Genomic DNA, 13,014 nt, shown 5'->3' on the forward strand with positions numbered 1-13,014 from the left:
ACTCTTCTATGAATCCGTAGAATAATATTTATGGACATTGATTATGGATAAATGTGTTATTTTAATGTAAACCATGAAGTTGAAATGAAGGATCAAGATCCTTTTTGATCCATTTCATATGTGGCTCCTTACTCCAAGAGTTCTCCATTACCAACTAGAAGATGTGTAGTTCATCCAACGTAACTTTGACAGGAAACTGACAAAACGTGTAACTCTTACAAGAATAACAATGATCACTTCACTGATATATGTAGGCACCATGAATTACTTCATCTGATTGGAATTCTTTGTACGTGTTCAGAAGGATATAGTTACTTAACTTGCTATTACAGTGATCTGAAATTCTGTGCAAAGGTTGTGTCTGGTTCTTGAGTATGTGTATCATTGGGAAGCTGTTTGCACAACTCTGATATGACTAGCAGGGGGTCTGAGATTATAATCCAAACATATAAATATAAACATACCGCCTGCCTTTATTTATCTGATAATTCTCAACTTAACATATCCCAAAACTACATTTGCACCAGTCTTTGTGGAAATAAATTCATTAAAGACTAACAATGCGCTAAGAGAAAAATGTCACTGAGCACTGATTTGTCTTTAAACAATATCCCATATTTCTAGATTCTCTAACAAGAAGAAACATCTTCTCGACATAAACTCTGTCAAGAGTCCTCAGGAACCTTTAAGCTTCAATCAAATCTGCTTTTATTTTCCTAAAGGCTGTCCAGTTTTTCTTAATGTATTTACTGTTAACATGGAAATAAATGAGAGGCCACGCAGTGATGATGATATTTGGATTCTACAACATAATATAGATAAGTTGAATGGCTGGGCAAAAGCCTGGAAATTAAAGTTAATGCAGCAATGCGTGAATTCAGCATTTTGCTCGGAGGAATCAAAAGATAGACTTATCTAAATGAAGAAAAACTGCAAATTAATGACATTGCGAGAGATTTTTGTGTGCATTAAACTTAAATGGTAACATGCAGATGCAGCTTTTAATTGAGAAGCAAATGACATCATGGCCTTTATTATTTCTGGATGTGTAAAATGCAAGGTACTATATTTTGCTATATTTAGCCGGATTTGGTCAGCGGTTACTTTAACCATCAGTTGCACATGATTCTGAGACCAGCTCGATAGTAGGCATGACAATATCCTAAAACTTGTTTTATAAAAACATCCCCAGTGTGCTTCAGGCACCAGAAAAATTATGCCCAATTTTTTAAACCTGCATCAGCGGAATGCAAATCTTTTCATAATCAAAGACTCCAATGTATAATCATGCAGATCTCCTGCAAGGTGGGATTAGAATATTTATTGTTTTATGTTGCGGATTAGAATATGCCTACAAGGCAAGTGTTTCGAGGACAAAACTAATATAAATTATGTTAGAAATACTTCTCGTTCAAAATTTACCACGTGACCACATTTTCTTGTATATTGTAAACTATCGTTCCAATTCTTGTTACAATTTTAACCCAAGTAGATAACCCATGCTTGGAAAAAACTCAGTCCAAGCCTTGCTCCTTGCATTGACACAAACTGTTTGATCATATTTATTGATTCCCAATATCTGATCACAATTTTGGAACAGTTTGCTGTTTTCATTATAAATCAAGAATATGATAACAGTACAGCAAGGAACTGCAGATACTAGTTTCCACTGAAGATAGACACAAAATGCTGGAGTAACTCAGCGGGACAAAGGCAGCATCACTGGACAGAAGTAATGGGTGACAGTCGGGTCGAGACCCTTCTTCAGTCTGAAGAAGGATCTCGACCGATAGCACTGAAACTAACTGCTGGAGAAATAATCAACCCTGATGCAAGGCCGCAACCTTAAATGTTGATCATCCTATTACCTCCGCAGATGTTGCTTGATGCGTTGAGTTCCTCCACCTATTTGTATTTTCTATTGAATCTGGAGTTCTTTTCCAGATTTGAATCCTATAAGTCCATGGGGAGAATTTAGGGTCAGGTCACCCATTCCTTCTCTCCAGAGATGCTGCTTGTGCCGCTGAGTTACTCCAGCATTTTGTGTCTACCTTCTATTTATGATAACTTCTATTTCTAGTTATTTAAAATTTACGTTCTCTTTGAGCTTTGGTTTTTGACACATATGCACAACGTATACCAAGGAAGGATGGAATTCCTTTGGGTATTCAGTCATGCTGTATCATTTATTTCACATATATATTGTGGTTCACATGTGCAGCCCTGATGGCAACACAGGTGTGGCCAACATCCTATCAATCCTTAAAATGCAGTCAGTCTGAAAAGATTTTAAGGAATCATTCAGCATCTTAGGTAAATTATTTGCTCTTCTTTGAAAATAATCAGATTAGAATAAACACATTAAAGATTAAAATACCTGTAAAAAAAGACTTGGAACTGCCCATAATCTTATGCACACGTTACAAATTGTCCAAAACTTTCTCAATGCCTCCCTTCCATCTGAAGCCCAGGGTGTATTCAGTTATAAACATTAATTTCAATCATCTCAAATTCTCCTCGTAAAAGATTGGTTTTTTTGTTGCATCTTTGGGCATTTAGACCATGTGGAGGACTTCATTTCCAGTTGTGTATATGAGCATGTTACATTTTCCCTTCTTCCAAAAAGCTTTCAGCAAATTCCCTTCATCTTCAGGGCAATTGATTATTTTCCCAATCGCTATAAACTGCCTTAGTTCCCAGTTTATGGTTCACCCCTCCCTAAACTACCATGCCTCGTTTCAGGATTCCTTGCTAACGATGGATTAATGTTGACATTTCAATCATTCTCTCATCCCTGGTTTTGATTTCTTCCTGGATCTTCAAATCACTCAGTATCTCATCGCAAACACTGTCACCCAAAACCATTTCATAGATTGCTGTAAATTTCAGCATCTCTCGCTGTTGCCTTTTCGCCTTTGCTCCCAAGTGCTCCAAGACCACAGATCTGTCAAAAGGTTTAAATTATAAGCCATTTGTGCTGTCTCTGAGTCTTCAATCTCTAGGACTATTCATAGTTCTAGTTTCCTTCTTATACAAAACCTCAGGCATCAGTCTCCCTGATACTGTAATGTACAAAACTATACTTCTACGGACAACTCAGTGGTCTAAGTTCTCCCCATGGACTTGTAGGAAATAACTCCATATTCAATCAAAAAAAACAAATAGCTGGAGGAACTCAACACATCAAGCAACATCTGTGGAGGTAATAGAATGGTCAACAATTAAGGTTGTGGCTTGTACCATTCCTCCAGCAATTTGTTTCCTGCTCCAGATTCCAACACGTGCAGTCTAATGTATCTCCAGATTCAAGATGTCTGGAAGAATGCTCTTCCAGATTCCAACACCATCGTGTGTGGCACCACACAGCTGTTCATGTGATTCTTCATTCCTTTCCTCATTGCATTACCTATTTTCCACTTCCTTTTGTAATAAGTAGTTATGAAAAAGAATCATTCATACAGCTTCATCTTATTACTTGGAAATCTCTCCAGGTGGTTCACATATGATGAATTATTTTGAAATACAGTGGCCTGGTATGCAAGCGGATTTGGTAGTTGTTTAGAGATACAGCATGGAAACAGGCCCGACAACTAACTGAGTCCACACCGACTATCGACCACCCGTAGATCACACTCGTGTACACTTTTATGTAATCCCATTTTTGTATACTACACATTAAGGGCAATTTACAGAAGCCAATTAACCTACACACCTGCACATCTTAGGAATGTAGGTGGAAACTGGAACACCCAGAGTAAACCCCTGTGGTTACAGGAAGAACGTACATAAACTCTGCACAGACAGCGCCCATAGTCAGGATCAAATCCAAGTCTCTGGTGCTGTGAGGCAGCAACTCTTTTTTGTGACTGTGCCACCCTATATAATACCCTATATAAGTTCAATCAATCAATCAATCAATCAATCTCAACCTTTATAGTCATCTTGCAAGCAACAGTTGTACAGTGCAAAATGAAAAGACGTTTCCCAGGGAATAGCGGAGCATCGCACATGAAATTTAAAACATTTCACACATAATAACACTAAAAACAATCCAGTCCCTGATGGAACAGTATAAATAAATAGTTAAAAGCAGGTAAAACACAACGTTAAAATACAATAAACCAATCATAAAAATGTCCGGGGCAACTGATTTGAGTGGCCAGTGCCTGTTATTGAAGTGGCCAGTGCCAGCCGCAGAATCAAGTGACTGTGAGTACAGAGTGACTGTTTAGCAGCCTCACAGCCTGTGGTAGGAAGCTGTTTAGCAGTCTTGCAGTCTGGGCTTTGATGCTTCGATATCTCTTGCCTGATGGCAGGAGATCCAGGTGTATGTGGAGGGGGTGCAGTTTGTCCTTAGCAATTCTCTGAGCTTTTTTCAGACAGCGGCTCTGGAACAGTTCTTGTGCCGAGGGTAGGGAGACGCCAATGATCCTCTCTGCTCCCCTCACTACCCTCTGCAGAGCCTTCCTGTCCGAGCAGTTGCAGGTGGAGTACCATGTATTTATGCAGTACGTGAGTACAGACTCCACCGTACCCCTGTAGAAAGTCCTGAGGGTGTTGGTGGGGAGTGAGGCCTGATTTAGTTTCCTCAGGAAGTGCAGTCGCTGATGGGCCCATTTGACGGTCCCAGTGGTGTTCCTGGACCAGGTGAGGCTGGTTATATTGGGCATTGTAAAATCTTAATGGAGCAACAAGCAACTAATCTATATTTGGTTAAGAATGAACAGCAGATGCTGGAAAATCGAAGGTAGACAAAAATTCTGGAGAAATTCAGCGGGTGAGGCAGCATCTATGGAGCAAAGGAAATAGGCGACGTTTCGGGTAGAGACCCTTCCTCAGATCCTTCCTATATTTGGTGGTATTTACAGTAAGGATATTGCTCATCGCACTTGGGGAGGTTCATTCCCTTCTTCATATCGGTAGTGTGTATTTGTGATCTATGAGAAAATGTTCATACATAGATTTTACATGTGGATTTTTTGGAATTAATAGCTTTTGCTATTGTGAGAACTCATTCATTAGGATAATATTAGGATTGGTTTCTCTTAGCAGTTTTCGCTCATTGGTGTTTTCCCACTTTATATAGGAAGAAAGATTTTAACAGTAAGTGAAAATCGATAAACTGCAGATGGTACATGTCAGGCAGAATCTATGGAAGGAAACAGCTAATGTTACCGGTCCTTAATCAAAGGATTTCACACATTCTTAATATCTATTGTGTTCCCGGTGTCAGTACTCGCAGTTAATGAAATACTTGTGAAATATAATCACTGTTATAATACAGGAAGCATGTACTTGACCTTATTCTCCCTAGAGCACCTGTTGAACATTCATCGGACGTTGATTGAATTGGTAGGATTAACAGCCTGCATCCTGTCCCACATTTGAGTAGATCAAGGGTTCCCAACCTGGCGTAAATTTACCCCAGGGGGTACATTTCACCTACCCAGGGGGTAAATTTGTTGATTCTGGATTTGTACATATTTTTTCTCATTGACTGACTGTGTTTGGTTCTGGTATCTGTTCATCATTTGTTGTTCGTAAATAAGTGAGATAACATTGTTATGTGCTATTAAAGTTGCCAGAGGTAAACAGGATGAAAAAGGTTGGGACCCCCCCCCCCCTAGTAGATCAAATGCTATTTCTAATTTATCAGTACAACCCTCAATGTCATAGAGGTCTTGCTTATTTCTGTAGTGGAATTGACCATTCTGCAATCATCAATTAATATTGCCATTTCTAACCAGTGATGGAGTGAAGAGCAATTGAAGTTAGTTACCATAAGGAACTCCTCCAGCGATGGCAGGCGTTGAATTGATTGGCCTCCAAACACCACAACCGTCTTCCTTTGTGTTCTAAATGAGTGTAACTATAGACAGCTTTTCTAAATTCCCATTAATTTCAATTTTACTAGGTGGTCTTAAAGTAAAATTCTGTTATTACTGGCTTGATGTCAAAGTTATCACCCTAAATTTACTCTGAAATTCAACTCATTAGTTTTGTTTGGATGAAGACTTTAAGGTTTATGTTTGGATTATTATTCCCACATGTACCAAAGTGCAGGAAAAAGCTTTATTTTGCATGTTATCCGATCAGATCGAATAATACTATACATAACTACAATCAGGTCAAACTCAAGTACAATAGGCAGAGCGAAGGGAAAGATACAGTATGCAGAATATAAATCTCAGCATTGTAGTGCAATGAAGCGTACCAGGTGAGTTAGTGGTCCTGGCACTTTGTAAGCAGTTCATTGGTATCTGCTGCTATTCTTCGTCTGCATTTTCTATAAAGCAACAGCTTCTATGATTTTTTTTGATAATTGAGAAAGTTTTGAAATAGTAAATGGACACTTGAGCTGCCACTTGAATTTGCCTTGAAGGAGATGAGCAAGTGAATAAGGGAGCTGAGCTGTGGCAAGCCCTGCCACAGCTGCCGAATGTCCATCTCATCCTCCAATTTAAAATAACATTTTCTTTTAATATTTTGAATGGCCTTAATGAAGCTATACGTGGACTCCGTGTATGAATCTACTTTGCCGGACTTAAATACCCCAAATCTGTTCCTCAGAAGAATGTGGACCTCCTGGTTCATCCAAGGCTAGGGGAACACTTGGATGGTTTGGTGGGAACACTTGGATGGGAACAGTCGGGTGGTTTTGGTGGCAGAACACTTCACCACACATATACTTATGAAGTCAGTAACAACCATCACAAATATTTGTACAGGTCCCTTGCCGAGTCCCTGAACATCGCCCAGTCTACTGATCCAATATTCACTTACTCCACCACCAGCATAATGTGGTACAACAAATACCATCTACACCTTAAGAACTTGCCAATGCTTTTTCAATTGCATATCCAAACCATGACTTCTGTTGTCTAGAAGAATAAGGGGGGGGAAACAGTTGTGAACCTTACCACACAAAAGGTCCTTTTAATATTCCACACCATCCTGACTTGGAAATTTATCACCATATTTTGTCTGTCAAAATCCTGGTACTTAATCAGCAATTATGAATACATGTCTCATTTGCTGCATCCATACACTATGTCTGAATAAAAGCAACATTATATGTAACATTGAACCCAAGTTGTGTACAGCCAAGTAAAATGATATGGACCAGATCCTGAGGTAGAAATTGATTTACTTCATCAGTGCTAACATGTGCTTTGTTTTTTTTGCTGCTGGTTTTGCTGAGCCCTATGTATCCCATTTCGTTTTTGATAACCGAGCCAAACTCAGTTGAGTTTAACAACATTCACCTGTCAATACTTGTGCATATCTGAGATACTACATACTTTAAGGAGTCAGGTGATTTAAGAACTTAAAGGACAGTTACTCAAATTGTATAAAACTTTCCAGTATTTGTGGGAATAATTGTTAATTGCATTTTTTCTCAGGTCTGGAAGTGTTACAAACCATTGGATACAAATATATTCTTTTGTCGAAGCTCTTGCTGAAAAATTTTTAAGGTATCAATAAATCACTTTAACATCATTGCTGTTAAATATATTAGCTGAATATATAACTTAACTTACATTTAACTTCTTTCAGTCCTCAGCTACGAATGTCTTTTATCGTTTTTTCTGCAAAAAGTACAACCTTGATGAGCCTGACTGCTGATAGGTAAATATTGGAATAGAGTATGTAAGTACTTAATAAGAATAGATTTGATAAGATGGAAAATTGTGCATAATTACGCAATTACTAGTCACCTTATTTTACTAAACTCTTCGTTTCTGATCTTGTGAAATAAAATACAAAGGAATATCTAGCGAAACAACTGCTTTGACTGGATATCAATATAAAAACTAGGTCGAATGGTAAAAAATGCTGAAAACATTTAGTAGGTCAGACAGAATCTATGAAAAGAGAAATGGAATTAATATTTCTGGCGGAAGCCCCTTTGTTCAGAGCTCAAGAAAAAGTAAGTCAGTTTTAACCTGCAGAGAAGATGAGAAAGAAATGCCAAGGACAAAACCAGTGTGTTGATGGAGCAAACTAGAGTTTCCCTGGTGATAAAATGTCTGTGAAGTCGTTTGGTTGCTGTGTTGCAGCAAGCACCGACAGGAGATGATTGTCATTTTAATTCTACATCACTCTCCCACGACCTATCTGTCTGTGGCCTCATTTATTGTACTAATAAGGCTAAACATAGGTTGGAGGAATGGCATTGCACCTTCTCTCAGGGCATTTTGTAGCCTTCCGGACAATATCAATTTCAATGATTTCAGGTAACTTGCTATCTCTTTCTGTATCAGAACTGGTTCTGTTGTGTATTATCCATTTGTAACGTTAATTCAGATCCCTTCTCGTCACTAATACTATCTGATCTGCTGGGCATGTCCTACACCCCTGATCTGCATTTCACATCTTTACCATATTGCTTTGTTTATTTTTTGCCTGCTCTATCTTCCCTGCATATCCTATCAACTGCTTACTGCAATAGCATTCCTGGGCTTGTCTTATCAGAGAGCTATGCTTTGATCTGTGTATTCTTTCCCCACCATTTTTCCAACTTAAAATGTAAATTATTTTCGCTCTTTTTCACCAGTTTTTGACCTGAAACATATTTTTTTGGTTCTCTATCCACATATGCTGGTTGACTTACTGCGTATTTTTAGCATTTTCAGATCTTAAATTAGATTTTGCAACATCTGCAATTTTTTGATTTTCATTTAGGATGAAATTATACATATGGAGTCATAAAGTCATAGAGTGATACAGTGTGGAAACAGGCCCTTCGGCCCAACTCGCCCACACCGGCCAACAATGTCCCAGCTACACTAGTCCCACTTGCCTGCCCTTGGTCCACATCCCTCCAAACCTGTCCTATACATGTACCTGTCTAACTGTTTCTTAAACGATGGGATAGTCCCAGCCTCAATTTCCTCCTCTGGCAGCTTATTCCATACACCCACCACCCTTTGTGTGAAAATCTTGGATTCCTATTAAATCTTTTCCCCGTCACCTTGAACCTAACCCTGGTCCTCGATTCCCCTACTCTGGGCAAAAGACTGTGCATCTACCCGATCTATTCCTCTCATGATTTTGTATATTAAAATTATTTTAACATATGATTTGATGTAGTGTTTCTTTGAATATAATTTTATTTGATAAGCCTCTGCGAAAGATATAGTGATATTTTGCTATATTCAAGAGTCTATATAAGATGTTGCTAAATAATTGTGTATCAATTAAAGGGAAACTATCCGCAGAGGTCTTCAAACCCTAAAACAAGAATTGCCAGGAGGGGATACATTTATGCACGAGGGCTTCAGGAAGGTACAATTTATACATCAAGTTCTGTTCTTTATCATTTAATACAAGCCCATCACTTCTGTTATGAGAACGCATTGTTAATGATGAATAGTTTACTTTCATTTTATAGTTATTCTCTTTCATTTCACTACAGGCAACTGAACAGATTTATCATGAACACTACTCAGGTAATCAGTAACCTTCTTTCTTTGTGACCATATCTGATCCACGTAGATGTGCTTAAATCCCGTCATAGGATTCTTAATTTTGTACCTTCCTCTGATTCAATCTTGACGCTCACACCCACCTATTCTGACTTAAGCCTCATGTTCATTCTTCCTCAGCCCATCACTAGGAGCTACCTGAATCTTTTTCCTCCATTCAGCCTATTCTTAAAATCCATCATCAACAAATTTTGATCACCATTTGTAACTAAAAAAATGGCTTTATTTCCTTAATACAACTTCAAGGGGACAATATAAATGCAAGTTGTTGATGCTCTTCTAACTGATATTTTCAACCTGCTTTTGTTATACGTGTTAAGGACTTGTTAGGTGCAGTCTCCATCTACCATTCACATCTTATTCAATGCCTTTACTTTTCAAAAATGTATTTTTCTGACTTTGCGTTACACATACACTAATATTAATGCCATTCTCTGTCTCTTCTCCCTGACCTGGTAGATCATCAGACATGGCCAATAAAGTAGACAAATAGATAGTTCCCAGGTCTCTGCCAATATTTTGTAGTTGCCAGAAGGCATGGAAATACATTGTTGATAATGCATTATCTATTTTCTACACCCATTTGTTGACAACAGGTTTATGGGATTTATTTGAGACTTTCTAAATGATACAATTAAAGTTGGTAAATCTCAAAGGACATGGAAAGTGATCAGGTGTGCAGATTTACTATGTAGACTGCAAGAAATCTTTGGCATTACTTGAAGTTTGGCATCAGGTCTCGTTTTACATGTAGTGAGGTATTATTGAGACTTGCCAATGTTGTATCTGGGCACTGGGCCTGCATTCATTGACCTAATAGGCAGTAATATGTTCCATTAGCTGGAGTTAAACCAATGGAGGGCAAGCAAATACTGAACATTTATATCTACACTTCCTGTATTGTGCTTCGAATGCCCTGATAATAATAATAATAAATTTTATTCATGGGCGCCTTTCAAGAGTCTCAAGGACATCTTACAAAAATTTAGCAGGTAGAGGAAAAACATGTAAGGGGAATGAAATAAATAGTAGAGACATGACTAGTACACAAAGTAAAGACAGAATTCAATTCAAAACACAAATGAGGCAATTAATGAACAGATGAAAAGGAAGGGGGCTGTGGGGCTAAGGATAGGCAGAGGTGAAGAGATGGGTCTTGAGGCGGGACTGGAAGATGGTGAGGGACACGGAATTGCGGATCAGTTGGGGGAGGGAGTTCCAGAGCCTGGGAGCTGCCCTGGAGAAGGATCTGTCCCCAAAACTGCGGAGGTTGGACTTGTGGATGGAGAGGAGACCGGCTGATGTGGATCTGAGGGACCGTGAGGGTTGGTAGGGGGTAGAGGAGGTCAGTGAGATATGGGGGGGGGGGGGCAGATGGTGGAGGGCTTTGTAGGTGAGGAAAAGGATTTTGTAGGTGATCCGGTGGGAGATGGGAAGCCAGCGAAGTTGTTTGAGGACTGGAGTGATGTGATGCCAGGATTTGGTGTGGGCGATGAGTCGGGCGGCTGCGTTCTGGACCAGTTGGATGTTGAGGTCTATACATTCTTTGTCAACGTACAACACAATATGCAACCACAGTATTAGAAATGACTGTAGTCACATGCAATACAGCCGATCAGAGCCCATTGTCTAACACAGACAACTACAACAGTGGTACCAAGAATCTCAATCTAATTTCTGATTGTCTGGCAATTCTAGCTGGATTTCTCATAATCCCATTTGGCAGCCGTCTTCTTTCGAATACGTGGAGTTTTTTTGAATACTGTCCAACTTGGGACCATTGACCTTACGTAGAATTTGCTTTGTTTCAAGAAAATATTCCGATTTACATTGTACGTCCTAATTAAAATAATTTAATTCTCAGTCTCCCACTACACGATCACTTTAGTGCGCAACAGTGGCAGCGCACGAAAAAGTCAGTACATATTAAAATCACATTTTATGCTTCTTGTAATATCCCCCATAAGTCACTGCAGCTCCCCAGAGAGCGGGAAATTTGATTTTAATGCGCGTTGACTTTTATACACGGTGCTGCCACTGCACATTAACACAACTGGAGACTAAGAAAACCAGCACCGGAAATTATTCTATTTTAATATATAGAAGGGATATCAGAAACTTTTCTGCCATCAAAGTGCTTCATGAATATAATAAAGGTCTCAGAGTTAACATTTTAAAGATCTTTGATGATTAGGACGGCATCAATACCGAAATATCATTTTTGAGAGATGAATAATAAAACAGTCTGATGGGGGGATCATCAGACATAGAACTGGAGAGATAGGACCTTTGCGACTGGTAATAATGTTGACCCACATCTTGTATGTGGGTCATAGTGTTTTTGGTAGCTTTGGGCTGGTGATGAGTGCAGAAAGTCATTCCCTATATGGATAGCCTCACACAAAGTATTAACAGTAGTAAGTAAAGTCTGACTTTGCAACAGAGGAGATGAACCGATGAAATATATACTAAGAGATGCTCCCAATTTAAACTCCTTCAAATATTCCTTTATGATCTTCAGTTCACTCTATTTTGTACACATACTAGTCACTTTCCAAGTAAATTCATATTAGTTCAGTAATTAGATTACTAAGAAAGTATTTTACTTTATCAAAGTTGACAAAGTAATCTTCCCAATGGTAAGATTAATTTTCAATTACAATTTCTGAAAAGCATACAGAAAATCTGTTCGAATTATTCATGTTAATTTTCCTTAACTTAGTTGGTCTAAACTGTAGGGCGGCACAGTGACTTAGCGATAGAGGAGCTGCCTGACAATGCCAGAGACTTGGGTTTGTTGCTGACTACAGGTGCTGTCCGTATGGAGATTGTACGTTTGCCCTGTGACCCCGTCGTTTTCTCAGTTTCCTCCCACACTCCAAAGACATCCAGGTTTGAAGGTTAATTGGCTTCGGTAAAATCGTAAATTGTCCCTAGTGTGTAGGACAGTGTTAGTGGACGGGGTGATCGCTGGTCAGCACAGTCTTGGTGGGCCGAAGGTGTCTCTGCACTGTATCTCTAAAAGTCTGAAATTGTTTTGGGGATTTTGAGTTGCAAGGATGGCGGGAACAGAGGAAGGTGAGTTATTACCTGCCATTAAAAAAGTGTATATTAGAAATAAATATTAATTTTGAATCTACAATCACAGGACTTCGAGCTGCTAGTGTCATCATTGCATTGACAGATGGGGAATTAATTGACAACGTGTATGACCGCACACAAGCTGAAGTAAGTACTCATAGCTATTAAACAAAGAAAGTCTTAGTTTATCTCTAGCACCAGCAAAATTTAACAAATATCTTTTTGCATAGGCTGAAAGAGCGAGAGGTTATGGAGCTACAATTTATTGCGTTGGTGTGAAAGATTTCAATGAAACTCAGGTACAATGTACATTGTTTTGAAATGTATTTATCCAAAATCAAATTCACATCACGCTTTTCAAAGATCACTAACGGCACACCCATGGCAAGGACCACGTTGGGATGGGCAGTGTTTTCTCTACTCTATCCCTCTATTGTGCTTTAAG

The 13,014-nt window shown here is 38.9% G+C and overlaps 1 protein-coding gene across 1 annotated transcript in view; it reads left to right on the top strand.

The window, feature by feature from the left end:
- Positions 1 to 13,014, top strand: part of antxr1c (ANTXR cell adhesion molecule 1c) — a 65,599-nt gene that overhangs the window by 12,437 nt on the left and 40,148 nt on the right. Inside the window, exons 2-7 of the mRNA XM_055661839.1 lie at positions 7,404 to 7,475; positions 7,558 to 7,629; positions 9,207 to 9,288; positions 9,419 to 9,452; positions 12,637 to 12,716; positions 12,800 to 12,868. Of these exons, the coding sequence (XP_055517814.1) occupies positions 7,404 to 7,475; positions 7,558 to 7,629; positions 9,207 to 9,288; positions 9,419 to 9,452; positions 12,637 to 12,716; positions 12,800 to 12,868 (409 nt within the window). The remainder of the gene's footprint in view (positions 1 to 7,403; positions 7,476 to 7,557; positions 7,630 to 9,206; positions 9,289 to 9,418; positions 9,453 to 12,636; positions 12,717 to 12,799; positions 12,869 to 13,014) is intronic.

The sequence above is a fragment of the Leucoraja erinacea genome, chromosome 34 (genome assembly GCF_028641065.1).
Source record: "Leucoraja erinacea ecotype New England chromosome 34, Leri_hhj_1, whole genome shotgun sequence".
In the NCBI taxonomy this organism is placed as follows: Eukaryota; Metazoa; Chordata; class Chondrichthyes; order Rajiformes; family Rajidae; genus Leucoraja; species Leucoraja erinaceus.